At 41.9% G+C, this 22,902-nt stretch overlaps 1 protein-coding gene across 1 annotated transcript in view; it reads right to left on the reverse strand.

The window, feature by feature from the left end:
• The window catches only part of PRKAR1B (protein kinase cAMP-dependent type I regulatory subunit beta), a 93,098-nt gene that overhangs the window by 60,122 nt on the left and 10,074 nt on the right, over positions 1-22,902 (reverse strand). The window contains exons 3-4 of the mRNA XM_038150990.1: positions 20,932-21,102; positions 17,019-17,110 (exon numbers count right to left, since the gene is read on the reverse strand). Coding sequence (XP_038006918.1) covers positions 17,019-17,110; positions 20,932-21,102 — 263 coding nt within the window. The remainder of the gene's footprint in view (positions 1-17,018; positions 17,111-20,931; positions 21,103-22,902) is intronic.

A 22,902-nucleotide genomic window follows, 5' to 3' on the forward strand; every position in this document is an offset into this window, starting at 1 on the left:
ACGTACACACAGCAAGTGTGACACTGGGGTGTAGTCAATGGATTTTATTTCTGTACTTGTAAATTTATATAGTCTCACAGAAACACCTCTCCTCATCTGCCATATGAAAGTGTTATATATATGGCATGAATGGTGTGAGGTATTATCAACATAAATTTGGAATAGTCAAGTTATTTATAAACAGGCTTTGCAGTATTGGATTTTAATTGATGAATGTTGATAAAAATGGAATTTATATTTCCTTTCAAGACTCACGAGCTAGAATTTTTTTTTTTTTCTGAAATTGAACAGATGCCAGAAATAAATCAGAAATTGCAAAGTGGAAGAGAGCTGTGAGGCAATGCGCAGAGGGCCGGGAAGAGAAAAGTGGAAAATTACCAGAATGTAAACCCAATGGATTTAAGAGAAAAAGGCAGAGTGGCATCACTGTGAATTCCACGGCAATGGAGATAGGAAGAGAATAAAAGTTGACCAGAAATTATAATCAGCATTGTGAGTCAGGAACTAAGACCATCGTCTGAGTTAAAACCTGAGTTTTAAATAAAAATAACTGCAATATTCTACCAGCACCATGTCTCCAAGTCCAGTAGATGGATTTTTTTTCAAGCAAGACAGAGAGCAAACACGGGTGAGTCTTCTCTTATCTCTCATTTGCATTTCAGAAAGGAAAACTGTTATAAAGTTGCTTTAATATATGATTTTTAATTATGCTGATTTTTCATGCCTCTGTGACTGGAAAGCTGGGTCACTACCAAGAGGCTGAATCTGGGAGCAATGAACTAAAAAACACCAAGAAAACTAAAAGGAAAGATGGAAATTTTCAAAAATAACTTAGGAAAATTTCTGGGCTTAAAGTTATACGCTTGCAATCTATGCAAGGTTGCATTGATGCAATATTATACTCCTGCATTTTAAATCAATAAAATAAGGAAAGGAAAAAGAAGACTCCAGTAATCCAGAAAACATTAATTCAATCACAGTAGAAATGTACTTGACTTTATGTGAAACTTCTAGTAACTGTGAAAGGCAGCCAAGTTTAAACAACTCCCAGAATTTGTAAAAACTAATTAGCAATTTTCTGATTTAGTTCCACAAAAGAGCCATCTAATAGCACATTTTAATTCTCTCCTACCAATATTTTCTGTTGTTTTGCTCCCTGTCGACAGCTCCTTTACTTTGGCCACCAGTTTAATACTGATTAATCCTCCTTCCTGTAGCAGCTCCCACTGACGTCCACGGAGCTCCTCCAGTTTATAAAAGTTTGTTTGCAGAGATCAACTTTTGGGATCAGAAACTCACTTTGTAATTTTATTCATCAACCACAATAGCAAAGGATATCCAAAAAGTGTTCAACAGAGATAATGGTTGCTTACCCTTCTTAATAAAAAGCCCAGAGCACAACAGGCAAAGAGCACCTTTTACGAGCCAACTAATATTAAAATAAATATACTTCACAAAGCTTTCCATGGTTTGCTTTTTGCTGCCATTCATCCTTTCTACTGCTCTGGGGCACAGAGTTTCTATCAAGCTGCAGATCAGATCCTATGGCTGGATTCTCCATTGCCCTGAGAGCTGACACAGTTAGATGTCATTGATAAATACTGATTTACATCTGTAAGAATCTTCTGCCTCTGCCTAAATCTTCTACCTGGCCCATGAGAAGCATTAACTGTGGACTGACCCTGTGCAGCGCTCGAAACCATTCAGGCCTTAGAGAAGGAAGTGCAGTGGCATCTGCACCAGGAATCAGAATTAATCTGGACCCCAACCAGCCAGGAGAGAGCCCACCCTGCTGTGAGCCCCACAGTGCTGCTGTCCCAGGAGGAGCAGCCCCTCCATCCCTGCAGCCACAGTGGTGCCCTGAGCCCTCCTTTGCTCGCTGATGAGGCACAGCCTGGTGCCTCAGCACTGAACCTTGTGTGTTCTCACCCAAAGGGCTGCAATTCTCTTCCTTACTTCACATTCCACACATTTCCACATGTGTAAAGGGAAAGCAGCTGTGCAGTATTTTTAGCTAAACCAGTTGAAAGGAAAAGCAAAGGAAGCTAAAATCAGAAGTATTATTTTGCACTATGGAGCGTATTAATGACGCCTTTCCAACCTCATCAACATTCCCATCGAAACTAACATGTTAATTTATATTCTTCATATAGCACTAATTATGTGTACAGCAGCATGATAGCCTGTACGAGGAGCTATCTCACTACAAGAGATGAAAACATAATGTTCTGATTCTGACCTCGTGATGGGATACATAATTAATTACTCCAAAGAACACTGATTATAATAGCACTGAAATGTGGTTCTGGGAGATGCTTTGAATATCATGCAACTACAAAAGATGCTAAGTAGTTTTATTTAGAGGTGGTGCCAGTGATGCAAAGTTCATTTGAAAAGGCACGGGAGTAAGGCAGTTCTGACTGTACAATCCCCCAGTATTGCAAGGAATGGGTGTTTTCCACTTGCAAAGAGCTGTGAAGGAACACTGCCATGAACACTACTACTGTTTTCCACCCTTCTCTCCTTCAACTATACCTGCAACTGAAGTACTTCTTATCTAATCAAATGCACAGATATGTCAACAAAAGCATTAAGAAAATTACACCCATTATAAGGAAATTATACAGGAATTCTTTTCTGTGAGGGTTTTGAGGCGCTGGCACAGGTTTCCCAGAGGAGTTGTGGCTGCCCCATCCCTGGAAGCGTCCAAGGCCAGGTTGGATGGAGCTTGGAGCAACCTGGGATAGTGGAAGGTGTCCCTGCCCATGGCAGGGGGGTTGGAACAAAATTTTATTTAAGTTCCCTTCCAACCTAAACCATTCTGTGATTCTATGATACACTTTTCATTTAGTAAGGACAAAAAAAGGTTAAAAAAAACCATTTACTCATTTTTCCGACTAAAGAACAGATTGAATTCCATCCAATGTCTTGTACAGCCCCATTATCTAGAAGTTCCAGCAATATTTAGCTAAAAGGTGCACTCCACAGATGTGCATTAACTCCTTCAGCTCCAGTGGTGGCCACCCACTGCAGGTACAGCAGTAGAAGTCTGGTCTCTGGGTACCTACAGGCCTTTATAAAAGGATTTGTGAACAGAAGAGAGTATAAAAAGGGTTTCTATGCCTTTCTGCTTTAGCTTAGACTTTATGAGCACAAGGCAGCAATTTTGCAGCTGTGTTAGAGACAGCTCAGAGAGCAGCAGGGATGCCCAGCTTTGAGCATCTCCCATGCTGCAGTGCTGCTCTGACAAGAGATGGCCTCGGAAGTCGAATTTGCATCATCTGGGTTTTCCTCTTCTGCCAGTGCACAAACAGCCCTTCCTCTCTCACAAGGCAGCACCTCCACAGAAAGATTTACATCCCCACAGCATTTGGGGGAGTTTTAAGATAAATACATATTTTGACAACTTTAAGCCTAGCCAGCTTGAAAATTCGGCCAAAGTGCTTTTAAGAAGTACTGCTGCGATATAATATATCATGGGGGGTTAGCTGAGACAAAGGTTTCATTAATAGCACACTTGAGAAATTCTGTAAGATAGGTGCAGATTTAAAATACCTGTTAGACTCTCCTATAATCTCACATGTGTAAATAACAGGAACAGCCACTGAGATTTTGAAGCAGTTCTGGGATTAAACCAGATCAGCATCAAGACCACAGAAGATTTCTCAGCCACAAAACTACACAGCTCCAAGGACCTTCAAAGTCACTTGTAACACACTGCAGGAAACAACAGGTAGAAGAGACAAAATGCAGTAAGAAAAGTGTACAAGAGGCAACACTTCTCTTGTGATAGTCCCTGTTTGCTTTATACAATTCCCTGACCTGCTGAAGTAGAGCTGTTTACACACTGAAGTACAGGGCTTCGTTTTCTCACACACAATAAAAATTTCAGCTAATTTGTATACTTGTGGTAATCTCGATTTTAGCCTCCAGGGGTTAGGGTTGGGAAGCATGGGGTTTTTTTACTGCTTCTATTTTCTTTGTTACTTCATACCTCTCGTTTTTAATAACCTTGATCACAGTGACCCCAGGTGGCAGAGACAACCACGGCTGCTCTCAGAAGCTGAGCCAGACCTTCACATTTCATCCCAGCGCTGAGAAGTCCCTGTGTCCCAGCCCAGGGTCCCCAGAATCCTTCCAGGACAGCTCAGATGCTGCCGTGGGACTGGAGAGGGCTCATTCCAAGCAGGTCAACACAAGTCCCTGTGGGACAGAGCAATCAAAGGTTTTCATCTCAGAACCTTCACTCCTCATTTATCCATGGAGGTCTCCCTAATAACTCTTTAATTTGCTGGAGCCCAGCAGCACAAACTTCTGTATCTGGGCTAATTCAGGTTGCTGAGAGGCCCAGTGAGGGACCTGGCACAGCCAGGCAGTTTCTGTGCCCCAGCTCACAATTCTGCATCACCAGCTTGCTCCGCAGGCATGCACAAGGCTGCTTGTCAAAAGGAGACACAGACCTAAATATGACAAAAAACATTAAGTATTTTCCAACACCTTGATTTTAATAGAACTTAGGCACCTTGATGCCTTTCTCCAAGCCTCATCCACCCCACTTTGCTGCTCCAGCTGCCTCAAAAGCTCACTGGTTTTTCTTTTTGCTGCCTGGAAAAATGTCAGCTGCAGGAAGTTTGCATTTTGTGACCCGTCATGTAAAACAGCACAAATAAAAGCATTACCAATGCAATGTACAAAATTAACAGTGGGCAGACAACTCCCAATAGCCCTTCCATCTTTAAAAATGTGTGTTATTTCCCAGTAGAAGGGATCAGTGAGTCTTCTCAGCTCTGGTGAGAGCCACACCACAGCCAGAGCATGGGTAAGGCTTTGCTCAGAGCCTGTGCTCCAGAACAGAAGAGTGTGCTCTAGAGTTGATGTAAACAAATTAATTTAAGTACAAAGGGAAACTTTTCACACTGCTCACCAGAAGAAAAGTCCAACTCACCAGAACAAAATGTCCAACACTGTTTATTGCATGGTACTTGAATTTTGTAGCAATTAGCCATCATGTACAGTGCTAACTTTAACTTTACATGTGGGAATTTCAAACTTGTGCCAAACCAGCTCTGAGGAAAGGAAGGACAGGGCACACCAATGCCTTTCCCATGAGGTTGCTCACTGATTGCTGCTGAAGAGCTCCCTAATGGCAATGAAACTATCCTGCCATTGCCAGAGGGTGTCACTACGGCACTGGGACAAAGCAACCAAACAAATAAAACTGATAAACAAGAAATGTGGAGAAACCTTTCAGAAATGAGCTCCGTGTAACCTTCACATGAATGGTTCATCAACTCACCTGTGGGCTTTCAGAACATGGCTCTGGAGTCCGGATTTAACATCACTCAGTGTTTTCTTTTTTTTTTTTTTCCCTGTATCTCTGCTGGTCATATCTGATTTCTAACACTAAGCCTTGGAAGGAAGAAAGGAACTACCTATGAGAATTGTTTGCAGAATCTCCACTGCTCCCACATAATTTCACCTTGTTTTTCATGAAAGCATCCTTTGAAAATGAAACTATTCTAAAAGCACATAGTTCACAGACACAACAACTGTATTTGTAAGGTAACTGTTTTCACAGCAAATTGCTGCAAAAGAAATCTAAATCTTCTGACATAATGACACATAGCTCAGGTAATCAAAAAGAGCCAAACTGAGCATGTTAAAGCAGTCTTGAGTGCTTGGTTAAAATCCCAAACCAGAAGAAGAAGGAAGCTAAGGAGCCAAAGAGCACAGTAAATGACAGCACTCAGAAGGCTGAGAAAAATACCCTGCAGTACAAGGGGGATTCCAAGGTGCACCAAATTAGCAGGTTTATTGTCTTTGTCGTCTAAATGCTTATTCTAAATACTTATTACTAGCAAATGGCAGGAGACACATGGCCATGAGCCTGTATTCATGTGGTAAATGATGGCCAAGAAACCTGATAGATGTTGGAAAGTCTGAGCAGCTCAGTCAGGATGTGTGTGCAGGGGATTGGGCACTGCAGAGTGCTGGTAGCTGCTGCTCTGAATGTGACTGTCACTGTAGAGGGTGGGGTGACTGTGAAAAAGAGAGCATCAAGTCCCAGATTCCACAAAACCCTGCTGGAGCAACTGAGCAGCTTCATTTCACCTACATTTTGGTACCAGGGTAAACTGACTTATGCTGCTGAGGACAGTTTTGATTAGGAAGGGCTGCTCCTGCAAAGTGTTCCAGAGCTCTTGTCAACCTGTCAAGGAATCAAACCTTGTGCTCTAATAATAGAACAATAATTTAATATTCTTGGAAATAAGTTCTAGTCAAAGCACAGGATTTAATAAATAAGAGAAGAAATATGACACATTTCATAGGATTAAAGAACAGTGGGTAAATTTGGATGAAACAAGTTCACTATTTTAAACCAGGTTTCTAAAAGCAAAGGAAAATCTGCATGGATGTTGTAAGCACATTGCAGAAAGCAGCTCTATGAGGAACATGGGTCAACTGCAGTGATTAAACTGTCAGGACTTGAAATCAGGGCACTGCTACAATATTTTAATATAGCAAATCCAGTCTATCATGGTGAAGGTTCAGTTGGCTGTTCAGGGAATTATTAGGATGTCAAAAGGCCAAAGTCTATTTCTGGATACTGAAAAGTAATTCCCATTCACCTCATACAATAATGATGTGCCTCTGTTAGGGCAAAGAAGAGCAAGCAATCCAAAGGTAGCAGCAAAGTCTCCTTAAAAATCTTTTCAACAACTAATAATATAAGAAGAAATTAAATTCAGAATATATGTAAATCTGTTGGTTTGTTTCTCCCTGACTTTCATGACAAATAGATCTCTCAGACTATCAGACGTGAAAAACACAGAGATGTGGAAAACAGAGCTGGAATTTGGCTAAATGACAGCAGACTTGGTCTTTCATTGCAAACACAGAGAGGGATGTCAGGAGCTCCAGCCTTTATGTGGACCTTGTAGTAACTGTAAATATGTAACAGACCATCAAGTGTTGTCCTATTGATTAGAATTAAAGCTCTACCCTGAGCAATTTATTCTGCTTACCTCAATTATCACCTCTGGAAAATTATTCAATTCATGTCTCAGCCTTTATTCTAGGACATTCACTCACATGGGCAAAGTTTCAAAATTTCAAATCCTCTGGGGTCATGGTGCAAATCTACTTTTTTCACATGGTTATATCCACAAACAGAATAAACTAAGCTTGAACCTGCAAACAGTGATGATACTTGCCAAACTTTTAGTTATTCAGATGGGGTGGGACACATGGAAATAGGTTAGATGTGATCAGGAAGAGTTTTTGGAAGAAGCCAAGATGGGAAATACTGAAGAAAATGGCTTAGGAAGAAGCTTGAGCCAGTAGGGCTGTTTGGGCAAGAAAACAGAGTGTTCAGAGCTGAGCACTGGGCTCCTGGTCTGGGCAGCAGAGCTCCTCACCAGTGCAGCTCTGGGTACCCCTCACTGGCTGCTTCAGCCTCTCCATCAGCAACAAGAGGAGCCGTGCTGTGCACAGCTTCCCTGACACCATCTAGCACCAGCTTCAGAGCCTCAGAGGCTCCTAAATAAAACCCCATCCTTTGTAACTGAGCTGAAACAATAGCCTAGCAAGAGTCCCGGTATGTGCCTGTTTCACACATCCAAAAATCAGCTCCAAGTTGTAAGAGCTTGGCTTTCAGGAGGACCGATGTCATACAAGTGTTTTGTTAGCCAGAGATGGCTGCTGACTCTTCCTTAAGTGAAATAAATTTTCATGTCATCACATTTTGCCATTTTTAAAAAAAAAAAAAAGAACAAAAACAAAACAAACCCTCACAATATTCTGGAGCAGTTGAGAACGTACTGCGAGGACCAGCAAGAGCAGAGAGCCAAGTTTGATCTGAAGGTTTCAAGCAATGGAAAAATCTGCCACATCCCAAGCTAATTTGAATTATGGATCAGTTCCCTGATTGCTCTAAAAAGAGAAACTAAACTTTTCCAGTCTGAATGTGCCCAACTTCAGCCACCAGCTTTTGGATCTCACATGGATCTAACATGTGTCTTTTAAAGAGGTTGTTGCTATCATTTACCTTTCCCTCCCAGATATGATAAATTCACCTTCATTCTGCTTCAATTAACTAAATACAGTCTCCACATACAAAGCTGGGAAAATGCTGAGTGCCTTAAAATAGCATCTGATGCTGTTTTTTAGATATGCACTATTATATTTTTTTGTTTTAATGCACCACACAGAGAAGCACATTATACTTTTCTGATGCAAATTTCAGCTGTCAACAAGCATGTCTTTGGATGATTTATAAATCAGAACTTGAATAAATACAAAAAAGACAACCTCCCTACAAAGAAAGTGATACTTTGGGGGATTTTTTTTTGTTTTGTTTTGTTTTTTAATTTCTGAAAGCAAAAAGCAGACTGAAAACCCAATTTCTTTTTCTGCTTTTATTTTTTAAAAAAGGAAAAAAAGAGAGAAAAGGACTCTGGTGGTGCCCAAGGGTTAAAGTATCCCATTTCAGGCAGTCTGAATATCTGAATTTAGCAGCTGACAGTGCATGGTGTGTCAGGCTCTTACAGCTGTTCCAGTTGATTCAAAGACCATCTTTGTTTCTCCAAATCTTAGCAACTGTTACTTTTTTCCGAAGACAATGACAGACCAGCTGTTACCTCACAAGACGCAATGTACTTCAGGTCAAAGTCTTTAGTAAGGAACTTGTAAAACAAGAACTAAATCATTGTTTGGGTTTGTCAGGGTTTTTTTTTCAGTAAAAGAGAGTTAGCAGTCTAACAGTCAAAAAACTTACACTTGGTATTCCCATTAAGTGCACCAGAATGACAGAGAAATTTCATCTGGTTGTGGAGTTGAATTCTCTCTCCTTCTATACAGAAGAAAAATCCCACTACTAAATCTTGCAGTATTATAGGATATCTTTATGTTTGAAGGGCAGTTTCTGCTTTTCCAAACACGTTGTTACTAAGCAGATGTCACTTCATCCTGGAAATGCACAGGTTGAACCACTCAGAATGAAAAGTGGGGATTTTCAAGAGAACCTTACAGGAGTTAAACATTCACTTCCCACCATATATCAATCAGTGGGAATATCCAGTTCCTTTAAGCTCTTTGAACATCCTCCTCTAAATGCATAACAAAGCAACTGAAGCACAGAGTTGGTCCTCCAGTACCAGTCACACCCCACTTGAAGGCACCAAGCTTTCAAAGCCGTGCCAGGTTGCAGAATCAGTCACCTCATGAAGAGTCAGGAGAGCAGGAGTAACTGGTGACAGGTTACCTACAACCCTTCTGGGAGGGTGAAAGAAATGAAGCAGCATTTTAAAGAGCTTTAATTGAAATAAACCCTCCTTCATCCCTGCACAAAGACAAATTACTGCTTCCAGCTGCTCTGATGCAAAGACTTGCTGAGAAGAGTGGACGTTCTTTTATTTAACCTTTGTGTTTACTTCTGGAAAGCCTTAGCATTGAGTAATGTATTTGCAGAGCCACTGCCAGCTAATTGTTGTGTAAAGAAGCACACAAAGGCACAGTCATGTATACTGCAGTGGTAGAAAAATTTTACAAGGCCTGTTAAATTCAGCAGTAGTCATAATTTTTCTGTTTTATATAGAGAGAGATAAGTTTAGACTCAAGATTGTTTCACGAGCATGCATGAATACTATTTGCCTCAGGCTATTTTTTCTAGATCCAAAAAGGATTTATGTAAATAACTTCTCTGCTTTAACTCTGTTTTTCAGAATGGGTGACATACTGCCCATATGTAAACCAGGGCTTCATGCAGAATTAAAAATAACCCCCATTAGGCATGGCGCCGCCAGTATTTGTGATGAAGAACATAAACTGTCTAACAAAACACTGAGGGTGAATCACAACCCCTAAAAAGCTACAAACTGACAGTATTTGTTTCTCGAGATAAAAATATCCATAAATACCAAATGTGTGTGCTTTTAGTTTTGTTTAAGAGAGTAGCTTACCTACCAGGCCAAATCCTGACATCACAAAAAGTACATTCTGCTGATGCTGTCAGGCTGTTGTGAGGGGATTGGTACCAAAGCAGATACAATCTCTGGGTGGCTGCTGAGAGCACAACTTTGCGTAGCTAATTTAAAGACTGCTGCCTGCAGGCACCACAATGGTAATTAAAGACAATAATTCTTGGACAAATGAGATGGATGTACTGGAAAATAAAGTCAGTGCTAAATTCACAGCTAATCCTTCAATGGAGAATTGGATCATTTATTTTCCAAACAGCTGGGCAACTCTACCTGGTTTCATTTCCATCTCTGCTGCCAGATGATTCTTGTCTCCAAAATCGGTAATTTTTTCTCGTTTAAGTTGTATTCCTCATTGGCAAGCTCCAATTCAGCAAGACTGAGTGTGCTTCAATTTAAATGCATGAATAGTTCCTTTGACATCCACAGCCAGCCAGTGGAACAACTCACAGTTAAACAGCACACTTTTAAACAGTTTTAAACACCACGAGGAATCAAGGCCATAAACAAGGCACAAAAGGCACAAAGAAAAGCTGGATTGCAAGGCAGTTTACCTGGAAAATAGCTTGGTGTCACCAAAAGAAGAAAAGCTTTGTTTAGCATGCCTTGGTAAATCTGAGTTTCCTCTTTCTGGTTTTTTACAACTAGAATTCACAAGACAGGCCAATCACCCAGTACTCCTGATGATCAGGGAAAAATCTGCCACACGGTGAGGAGATTTGCACCAGTTCCTTCAGTACCAGACCTGTTACACATGCATAATATGTTTTGAATATATATTCATGCTTCCTCTGCCCCCAAGCCACCATCCTCTGATGACAATCTCCTGAAGTTCCAGCACAGGTGGGGCATTCACGCCTTTACAAACCCTCATGGGATGCATCTGCACAACACTGGGATGATGCTGCATCTCCTCTCTCTTCTGCTATCCCCAAAAAGGAGGGTGAAGGATCCCATCCAACTCTGGTCACCAAAAAAGTCCTAATGTAACTCAAGGAAGCCATGTTTTGGATCAGCAAAGCCCTTCAGCCCCCACTGCCATGCCTCGCTGTGCAATTTCTCTCTCATCTCTTATTCCTTCTTTTCATCCCTCATCTTCCCAGTGGTTTAGCTCAAGATCTTGAGTATTCTTGGCAAGGCTTAACAAAGAGGCATCCACACATCTATTTCCATCCTCTAGCCCTGTCCAGTAACTAGTATGGAAATTAAAGTGCAGTTTTGCCAGCACTTAGTTTGATTTGGGCCCCTGCTGCTGCCATAAGGGGAGATCCTGCCCTGCCCACTCCATCCTTCCCCTTGCCAAAGCATTCTGGCAGCCAGACACGGGGTGAAAGGAAGGACCTGCTCTGGCTGAAAATAACCCTGCAGGGGAGGATCACTTTTCAGAGAGCTGCTCTGGCTCACCTGGCCATGAGAGCAGCAGGAACATGCAACCAAGGTCTGGCACTCACTGTTACTTCATCCTTTGCTACCAGCTCAGAATTCAGCTTAAATCAGTGGTGGAACCATACCCTGAGTTTTCTGTCTCAGGTGGAATCTTTCTTGCACTGTTCTGCATACTGTAAGCATATATGAAGCACAGGCAGAAGCTAAATCTGTGTTTGTTTTTTGATAAAAGACTTAAGTTACAAATGCAAGGCAAACACAGGATGTGTAATGAATATGTCATGGCTGTGGCATCCTGTTTCTAAAATATCTTCCTCCTGAATGGTGCAGTCTTAGGTTTCCTCCACATGTATGAGGCTTTCCAGCTGGCCTGCAGCCAGTGCTTTAATAAAACATGGTATTATGCAGAAGTGAATAAAGCTGATGGCAACAATAATGTCCTCGAAATTCACTAATCACCAGAAGTTTCAAGGAGATTTCAATATGAGATCAACAGGAGAACAACTAAAATTCACTTGCTGGCTATGGAAAGCCACTTTTCTCATGGTAATTTATGCCTGCATTGAAAGAAACCCCAAGTCATTAGTGACCCAGATGAAAAGTGTGCTTTCTGAATTTGAAGACAATACCTTGCTGCAAAGGAGCTGCAAGCACTTCAAAAAAACTTTAGGATGTAAAATTACTACAAATTGAAGAAATAGTCTGAGAAAATAGATATGCTGAAAGTCAAGACGCAACTGCTAAGAATATTAAGGGAGGGGTGACCAACAGCATAAATACATGGTGAAGATTCATGGCCAAAGTAGCACTTTTGCAGGAAAGGAACCACTGATTACAGTGGTCACATCATAAACAGGACTCAAAAATATCCCATTGCTGTGAAAAATTTAAAGAAACAAGCAAGACATGGAGCAGCTGGGAGAGGTGAGAACAACAAAAATGGTAAGTAAGGTAAGCTGAGGAACCTGGTCTACAAAGTGCCAACATTCATCTTTACATCTTGGTCCCAACAAGCACAGGTATTAAAAAATGCTCTTTATCCTCCCACCTTTGCCATGCAGGGAACACACAAGAGTAAATACAACACTGTGTACTGCTGAAATAAATACAGACTCTTCAAATTCATTTCTTGGTACTTTTTTTGTGTCTTCAAAAGAGCTCAACATTTTAGTAAAAGCATTAAACACCATTTTGTGCCTCTTGCTTTCAAACCTGTTTCATACCATTATACTGTTCAAAGAAACCAATTTATTAATAATGCAAGTAATAAAATACACCAAAATATACTGAAAGCTGTTGCAAGCCTTTCAGCTGCCTGTACATTAGTAACAAATGCTTCCAAAAATTACATTAGCTAAACGTTGATCCACTCTACTCCTGGATGAACAAGTTTGACATAGCATTTACACACAGATATGGTGAGCATTTAACCTTTCTACTCCTTTATGTGGTCAGGAGGCCACCGAGCTTCTGCATAGGGACTGACAGAGGTGGCTCATGACTCAGCAGAGCAGACTGGCACTGGTGACATCCTGGAAGCAGGAGTGGCACTCCTGCTGCTCTCAGCCCTGCTCTCTCCCCTACTGGTTATTTCAGTCATATTTTCTTCTCCTCCTTGGCAATCATCAGCCTTGGGTCCAGCCTCCATTCCCCCAGCAGCTCACCTCTGAACTTCCCCACTGCCCCCCTCTCAGTGGCTGCCCCTGTCCAGTAGAAACACAACATCCTGTCACTGAAATGATGAAAAGTTACTTTTTATTTTTATCCACAGCAGAAAAATGAATAATTTCTTCCTCTTGATTCCCCTTTACTATTCAACATCACGGCAGAGCCAAGTGGGTGCTTGTATTCCAGCATTACGTGATGAACGACTAAAAATCTTCATAGCTACACTGCTGGGTTAGAAGAGATTAATCAGAAGAGGTCAGAAAAAGGTCACTCAGGCTGGCCCCTTGTCACCAATTTTGACTTTATACACCATTTCACAACTAGGAGGCCTTAGAGGACGTTAATCTGCTGGATATCCAGGAGTGGGAGAGGAAATAGAACGCTGCCAAGTTATGGGTGTAATTCCATCTGTGCATAAACAGAATCCTTCCGTGGCTGCAGAGGCAGAGCAGCAGAGCAGTGGCACAGCACTGGCCTCACCAGCCTCACCCATGTGCAAATCTCCCAGGCAGCACTGGCCAAAGGAAGGGGGACGTTGGTGCAAATCCTAAATCATCTTCAGAGCGGGTCTGAGGCGTGAGATCACGTTAGAGCCAGAAGGGATAAGATCAGCAAGGAAATTCTCCTCAGGACAAACCATACTATTCAAATAAGAACAGCAGCTCCTCACAGCTAAAACCACATTCCCACTTCAGGTAATGGGCATTTTGCCTCTGGCTTTGAGAGAACCAGGACCTCACTCCAGAGTTTAACCAAGTCCCATGAGAAAACAGTGGACTGCCACGTCACTTCACAGAGCTGCACTGCTCTCTGCAGTGTTAGCAACTCTTGAACATCTTGGCAAAAGCTGCTGATAACTAGCTCTGCTGCCTTTGGTACTGCAGCAGTTACATTTCCCTTTCATTGCACTTTTCAGTATAATTTTACACCAGAGGCTCTGTGTGTGTGCTGGACATAGATGGCAGCCCTGTCTGAAGCATGGCACAGGGAAAGATGTGCTCTAAAATAAGACTTGAAGAAAAGTATTTCCAACACCAGTGCAAAAAGATATTTGTTTACCTTAACTTCAGCATGATTTCTCATGCAACCAGCCCTTCATATGGAATATCAGACCAAGAGATAATATGCTACACTCTGCCTTTATAAATAAGGGTTTTAATTTCACAGCTGCCAAGCAGCAAGCGCAACACAAGTCAGAGCAAGCTAACACAAACATCTTTTTGAAGAAAGAAAAAAATGTAAGAGTCATCCATTGTAAATGAGAAATTGCTAGTCCATCCTTCCCCCACCTGAACACCTCCTACATTTTGGTCAAACATGAAATTAGATAAAACAATGATAGTATCTTCAGTGTAGAAAGCACTGAGGAAAACAAACACAAGTCAAACACCACCACTGCAGCACAGAAAATAACCTTACCCAGCTTTCCACCATTCCAAGAGCCCAAATGAAGTAATTTACCACTTACTTCACTGAACTACATATTTACATTAAGAAGATGCAGACTAGAAGTGATGGCAGTGGTATGCTCTGACTTGCTGACTTCTCCACACTTGACAAATGCAACCAGACAAGGGTAAGAGCAGGATGTCAATTTATTCCTTCATTCCAATCTTGTCTGCAGAGCAGAATATGCATCCTTCTGTGAGCTCCTTTTCTTTTTCCTGATGTCAGCAATAGCCTGCTGTGCCCATCACGAGGTTCAAAAGAGGCCTCTGGACACATCCCTGAGCAGGGAAATGGTCTGCACCTGACCATGCTCCAGTGCACAACCCAGGAGCTCCTGCATCTTTTGACAGCAGAGGCAGAATACACCTGGCCAAGCCATGGTCTGCAAAAGTATAGGGTCCACAATGCACCTGCAGCACACACAAGGGAGCCTGTGCAGGTCTCTTCCCACTCCTACCACATATCCCTGACAGGACAGAGGAAAATGGGACACAGGGACCAGATAGGAGAGTCCATGATCATGATGTGCAATCAGCACAGTGTAAGAAAAAGCACTTGTCCTTCAGATTTTGCCTCTCACCCTATTTTGATAACGAATTACTGCAATGTCCTTGTTTCCAGCCCTAAACCCTATCCCTTCAGTGCCTGTCACATCAGCATGCTGACAGCATAATCAGGATTTACAGCAGTTCTGTACAAGAATTCTCCTCTGTGGGTGAAAAAGCTATAACAAATGTGCAAACTTCATCCTCTTCTAATTACTCCAGAAATCTGTGTGTTAACATGATATCATTAAGATTGCAAAGTAATTAAACTGTGTCAACATCTGCAAGAGGGAGCAAAATTTGCACTCTTGGAATACGCTTTGACTGCAAGCATTTGAGTAGCCCCACTGAGGGACTGTGCTCCTGATGTTCTGCCAGAACTGAAACCACCAGTGTAGGGAAAGTTTTTGTCTTTTCTACCCATGGAAGCCCAGAAAAGTGGGGTTGGTGAGGAGTTCCTGACCTCAGTGAGCCTTATCTGCTGCCAGGCAGGGCTGATCTTGTCATTCCTGGCAGACCACAGTCTCATCTGTCCTAATGGCCTCAAGTGGTGGAGAATCCACAACCTACCCAAGCAATCAGAGACCTCCTCCTGGATCTGGCTTGACTCTCTCCCACTGCACTTTAAAACTGTTTTTCCTTACCCTCTGGCCCACAGAGCAGTTTATCACTCATATAGCATAATTCACATGCAATTCTAAGCTATTATTGCATCCCTCTGCCCCAGCTTTTATTCTGCAGGCCAAGCAATCCCATTCTCCCCTCAGAAGTCGTGTTATCTAGGTCTGGATCATTCCCACCACTCCTCCATGAATTGCCTCCAACTGTTTTTCCTTGAAGTGCACTGCCCAAACTGGACACTGTGTTCCAGCTGAAACTTTTCCAACACTGGGACATCTTGCATGTTCTCTTTAGTTACCCCAGAAAAACATTAGTATCTTCAAAAAAGGCTTGACATTATTGACTGTTATTCCGACCAAGAGGTACAATAAGTTCCACATGGTTTTTCAAAGAACTACCAAAACTGTCTTATAGTCAAAAAGGTGTTTTTCCTGCCTAAGGAATAGTTCTCTGCACTTGGCTCAGTGTCAATCCATCCTGCTTTTACTAGAACATTCCTTCAACCTGCCAGCACAATTCTGAATGCTACCCTTGTCTCCCAGTGTTTTAGCAGCCCTTCCCATCTTCATGTCAGCTAAAAATTCAACACTCATAGCCTGTCCCACTGAGCCCACTAATGACAATAATGGTGAGAAGCAGAGCAACCCCTTCAATATATACCTTTCCACTGGAATGATGGACCAGTGATACCTGCTCTTTGGTACAATTCCATCAGTTTTGCACAGACTCCACACTGCTTTCACTAAAGACACACCTCCCTGGGTTTTTTATGAACCCATCATAAACATTAATGTCAAAATCATTACTGGAAATTGAGCTGTTTGACCTCCTTTGCACCTCCCCCAGCTGTACAGCTTGCTATCAGTTCTGGAAAGACATTTTCAAGTCTCTAAAAGTCACATTGGCTGTTACTGAACTCCTTGGTCTCCTTCAGGTGCTTATACATAATTTGTTTGCTCCAGTTTTTCCAAGAACAAAACAATTTACCTGTCATTCCCTTTTATCTCTTTACAGACATTATGCTTTTTCTTCCCCACTCATTCAGCACTTGACCTGTCTTGCCTGAGTTTCAGAAGTAATGACAAATTCTTCTGAGATTGCTTTAGCTAATTAAGTAATCTAGAATAAAGTTCATCAGGCCCATCTGTTCTGAAAATATTAAATATGTGTGAATATACTCTAACCTGTTCTTGTCCTTTTTTACCTTGTGGTTTTACCCTCTGTCATAATACCATGAGCATGTTTGAGGGTGCATCCAGTGTGACTCAAATGCATCAGTGAGAGCAGTTCTGAGCCCCGAGAGGAAATTTAGTCTAATTTCTCATCCTCACAGCAAGCTGTGAATTCCCTTGAATCACAGAGCCCCTCATACCTTCGTTCATTGTCATCAAGATGAGCAAAGAGCACGTTCTTGGAGATGGCCTTGGCCAGAGCAGTCATAGTTTTATAGTCCTTTGGAATAACCTGTAGAGAAAAGAATGAAAGGTAATTACATGCCTGATTGTATTTCCTCACAAATCGTGACATCAACAGAAAATTCCACTATTCAAGAAAATTGCTGTAATTTGATTTCAGGCTCTGAGACAGGGTTAGGCTATAATATAAAGCCACTAAGAAAGTAATAAATTACAGTTTTGATAATGTGAGGATAAGAAATTTTGTGTTTTGTTCTCAAAATGACACTCAGAAAAGCAATATAAGATCAGGGATGACTGGGGAGAAGGATATCCATAAAATACTATAATTAGGAGATACCAGCAGCTGAGTAGCCTCCTTTCAAATATCTTGGACTGAGGAAAATGTATTTTATATTTCTCTTCCTTCCAACCCATATCAAAAGCAACCTACTTTTAAAACTGTGAAAATAGTAACATTTCTTTAGGAAAAAGGTAAAAATGTGTTGAATGCATCATATTTTTCAGTACTGCCTGTGGTATAAGGAACCAAGCTCCTGATAGGCCCCCTTGAGTCCAAATCCTGTGCCTTGTCTTCATGGCAAACAAGCAGAATTTCCATTTGAGAATGAAGAGGTCTTTATTTGTTAACTGGAGAGATGTCAAAAGTCCTGTTGTGCATGAATTTGCTTAAAATAAAAGTTGAAATTCAGGAGTATTTCCACTTTGGAAAGCTAAGCTTTCCATTTTGGTAACCATTTAGGTAAGATATCAGTAGCTAATGTATCTCTCTATTTGCCAAGTACCTTCTTCCACCAGTCAGAGACTCCAAGAGTAGGAGAGACACATGAAATTTGTAACAAAATTATGACCTGTCAAAGATTTCCATTGTCTTTGATAATGTAATTTTCCTTAACAGTTTAATTATAACAGGACAGAATCAAGCATAGCAGAAGTTTTAAATGTTAAATAAACCTTACTGCAGTCTGAAAATCAAAATCTGTTTGTCAGTCTCAATTACTGCACAGTAAAGGTCTGATAAGGGGCATTTACCTCTCTCATTTTCTTATGATGGAAGTAGTGTATCTGTCCATTTCAAATTATTGCTTGTGTTGGTGTGCAGGTACTTCCTTTCCCTCATCCTGAAAGGCAAGGAAGTATCCATCCAACCAAAAGAAGGATGTCTCAAAGGGTAAAACTGATGTAGAACCAGTCCCCACAAAGAATTTTCAAGATTTATTTCACAGGGAAATGCTGCACTGTGAAGATCTAAAGTTAAACTGGCTTCAGACCTCTCTTGTATTGACTGCTGCAGTCATCAGATTACTCCAATTAAGTCTAGAGAAGTGTACATGCACAAACTGCATGTTTGTATCAGAGTGAAATCTGATCTAATTTTCTAAAAGCTTAAATTTCTCAGTGTTAAATTCAGCCAGTGTCTTATTCTTGGTTTTTACTCTATCAGAGGAACACTGGATTGAATTGCAGGCCTGAACCCTTGCTCTATTAAGAATAAACCAGCTCAGCTTACTGCTGCCGAGCCAAAAGGGTAAATAATCAGATCACTAAGACACTCAACTCCAGCCTTTCTGTCTGATTATGAAATAGCATTGAGTAGCCTTTCTCAGTGTAAATTTGCAGCAGTCAAAGCCACAGTGTAAATTTGCAGCAGTGAAAGCCACAAGGCTTTGTGGGACACAGAAAGCAGGAGAGATTCTCTAGGTGTGACCAGTCATCTGACCAAAGTCAAATGCTGGTAAGAATCACTTGGCCATTTCTTACACCACTCTTCCAAATAATCATTGAATGTTCTCTTCAAGCTGATAACCCTCTCTAGGGCAAGATTCCTGTTCTGTTAGTTGTTAACTGTGTTGTCAGATGTGTTGACAAATATTGCTTTCTCTAGCTCAAGGATGAACTAACCCTCCACAGAGATCTTCCCCGGAATGAAGCCATGCCATGTGCTTGCTCAAATCACAAAGCTAAATCTCTTTTGATTTTCTCTCCAAGGACATAACTCATTTCACTGCCTCCAGCACTACTCATGCTGTAGCTCACCCCTTCAAGGGATCCTTCAAACTGGCTTATGACCCAGATGTGTTCCTACCCAACACCTGAATTCAAGCCAGCGGTATTCAAGCCAGCAGTTCTTCCTGACTACTATCTAAAATTCCATCTGTTTGCAATAGTCTAACACAACCTTTGCCTTGCTTTCTACTCTTTTAAATTTGTTCCATAATTTGTCCTTTCAGTGTCTCCTCTTATTTCTGTGTTCTAGAAATCACACATCCATGGGCTTCACCATGGGATTTGTTTGCTTATGGCAGAAGACAAAATACTGACACAAATCCTCCCAGTGCTAGTTCTGTATTCCTTCCAGCATCTGTAGCTGTACAAGAAACTATCCCCTAAATTATTATTATTTAAGATCAGGCAGTTCCTAGGAAATTAAAATCATATCAGGACTAGCCAAAGAACACACAGAATATGATCTGTATTGCTGCTTCTGGTTCTTGCCTACTCATGCTACTGTCAGGGCTCACTGACATCACTGTTGGGAAATGATGAAAACAAAGTTTACTCCAGGTTCCATTATAAACATAAAAGAATTGCTCAGGGGTGTGGGAAGGGATGTTTCCTTTGATTTTCAGAAGAGTCAGATGGAACCCATAATAAGCAGAAACAAATGGGATCTCTTCATGGAAGTTTTTTAGGGGGATATTGCAAAATGCACAGAAAGAAAAGTGTTTTAAAGTGGCTTCTGAAGTATCACACAAGTTTTTTAACAGTGCAGGGCATTCATTAATAGCTCGACCACAGTGCTGTTTAAATTTGCAAATTACACTTGCAAACATTATTTAACTGTCCCAAGAATACTTTTACACATTTGTTTTTAGGATGAATGGCTCTCCTAATTCTCTTTTTTTTTGGGACAGAAATCCCCAGAGCAGCCAGTGAACTTGTATCATAAGCAGATGACAAAAGCACATCTGACTGCAAAGGCAAAAAGCATTCTGCCAAAAAAACAGTGACTGACAAAATGCATTCCCATAAAGAAAAGGCTCTTTGAGTTAAAGCTACTCCAGGCGTGCACAAAAGCACATTAGTAGCATCTGTCAACCTTATGAAATACATTTTCAGCCTGGCTCCCTAAACAAACATGACATATGCTATTGTAATGTCTCTCTTTCAATAATCTTTGAAAGCTTTAGCCAGTGTCAAAAAAAATGCAGAGTTATTAAGAGATATCAAAGATATAACATAGCTAGATATTTTTGAGAAAAAAGGCAGTTAAAAAGAGGGAAGCCCAAAATAGAGCTCCTAGTGAAGAAATTATCTAATTTGGGATTGGCATTTCTTCAAAGACAATGGTCATACAAAATCACCCAAGTGTGGTCAAGAGAATTCCAAAATTCAGTGGGTTAAGTGATACCTAATCAACAGGGGAAATACATGCCTGAGTGGTCTAGGAAACCTAAATGACTCAGATTAAAGAAACCTTGAGGCAGATGTGACTTTTGGAAACAAGAAACAAAACGAGGTGGGTATGCAGCAATAGAAAAGCTGTCTTCCAATAATGAGAGGTTCTGATCCAACTCAGAAGATGTTGAAGCCAGTGACTATCAAGAAAACGGCTGAGAATTACTGTCCCTGTTAGATGAGCAGCACATCTCAGAAAGGAAGGAAAGACAAGCTGAAATCCCATAGCTGGGGAAAATCCTCAGTCAAGGAGACAGAAAAAGAACTTGAGTGTGAAGATGGTCAGGCCCCGTTCACGCCAGCATGGGTACACCATCCTCCAGGCTGGCCCAGGAGTCCAAATTAGGGACAAAACATGAGTCACTCAATTGTCTTGCACATCTGAGAGGCAGAGGGATGGTGGCAGGTTACCTTTCTGACGTAGGAAACAGCATCTTCCTCAGTGTACACCTCGGCACTGACGCCCCCGCGCCGGCGCCGCGCCTTCACCACTGGGTTGGGGGGCGGCGGGGAAACCTCATCGTCGTGGGAATCCGACTGGGAGCTGGACTTCTGCCGGGCCAGGATTTGCTTGCATTCCTCCTGCAAGGCAAAAAGAGACAATAAAGCATCTCTTACTCGTGGATATAGTCAATTTGCCCTTCTTTTATGGCTATCAGCAACCCTTTCACATCTATGTTTGGGTGACGGTCAGTTTGCACTGCTGAATGAAAATTACAGATTTAGTGAGAATAATTAATGAGAATAGCATTAACGACAATGTGTGTACAGGCATTTCACCTGTTCAACTCTTTCTTACACAAAACAAACCAATGTACATAAAGTGCAGGCATATCTTTGCAGCTACTCCTGGTTGAGAGAGCAAAACTTCCATTGCTCACTCTCCAACATCACAGCTGCTATTTTCTCAGTTCATTTGTACATGTCGTTGTCTCTAGTACAGACAACTTGTCAAAAGTCACACAATGATATATTAGATTGATTTTGTCATCTTGCTCTGCTTTGCAAGCTTACTATCACCACAAACAACAAAGATGCTCCCTACTCCAGAATTTCTGCCATACAACTGATTTATAATCAATGGGATTCTGTCCAAGCAAATAGGATCCAAGGTAGGCTCCAGAGGGCTATGAAAGTTGGGGGCTGGCCTAGCACCAGCTGGCCAATAGGGAGGTTATTCTCCAAATTTCATGCTTGTGGAACAGAGAATAAAATAGGAAAGGGAATCCCTGAAGAGAGAGTAACAAGAGTAGAGAACAGTACAGAAAACTTTCAAGAAAGGAGGTCAGAGTTGCAAGATTGTCAATTCATACACTGAATTTGGCTTCCAAAGGATAGAGACAAACCAGATTACCCATAATTACAGTATTTTCCCAGAGCCCCATCTCCTGTCCCTCAGCTTCCCTGGATCCAAGGGAAAGCAAAAAGGAGTAAAATTCCCTTTGCATCATCCACATCTCTCAGCCAAAGGAACAGGGGCTGTCTGCTCAGACCCAGCCCTCCTCCTCACCCCTGGCACAGCTCAGCCACAGCACACTCACTGCCCCTGCTGCTCCCCCAGAGCCTTTGGGGCTGGCTCATCCCAATCTCCACTGATGCTGCCTAAAGGCAGGGGAGAACTGGAGATGGGGTGGACCATAAGTTCTGTTCCCTGGTACAGGAAACCAGAGGGCATGAGCAGGAGGGACACAGGCACTGTAAGGAGGCAAGCTGGCTGCAGCAGCAGCCCAGTGTTTGATCTGCTGCCATCTCCTCTGTGTAGGCAAACCCCACAGCCTGGTAGCCCCATGCCATGCTGGGGGACGTGCACGTAGCCATCACCCCATGACTCCCTCAACAACCTCAGGAATTTTTCAGACAACTCAGCTCAGCAGCACTGCAGGATACCCAAAAGAAAGCACGGCAGTGCGGAGCACCCTGCACATCCCATAAACCAACATTCCTCCAACAGGGAGGCCAGGAGCTGGCCTCTGTCCCACAGGAAATTTCCAGTGAGACTTTCCACTCAGAGCTAGGATGGGAGTGAGTGGGGGAGGGAGCATCTGGGAGCACCAGCACGAGTGGCAGATCACCAGCATCACCAGCTGGTCCCCCTGACAGAGGAAGTGACTTATCCACAGCTCATCAGGTATGGCACCAGAAAAGGGCAGTACAGAAAACTGGCACAAGCTCACAACTTCCAAGCTCGCAAGAAAAAGGGATGATTAATATATGCTTTGCCATTGGTGTTTACATCAAATCCATCACGCCACCTGTCTTTTCTGGTCTTCTTCCAGTAAATTCCTGCACCATCACTGATGCTGCCCTTCTCATTAACCTCTGACACCAGTCTTTGATGCACTTTTGCTACTTGAAATAAATAACTGAGCAGTATTTCCCATG

This window comes from Motacilla alba, chromosome 14, assembly GCF_015832195.1.
Source record: "Motacilla alba alba isolate MOTALB_02 chromosome 14, Motacilla_alba_V1.0_pri, whole genome shotgun sequence".
NCBI lineage: Eukaryota > Metazoa > Chordata > Aves > Passeriformes > Motacillidae > Motacilla > Motacilla alba.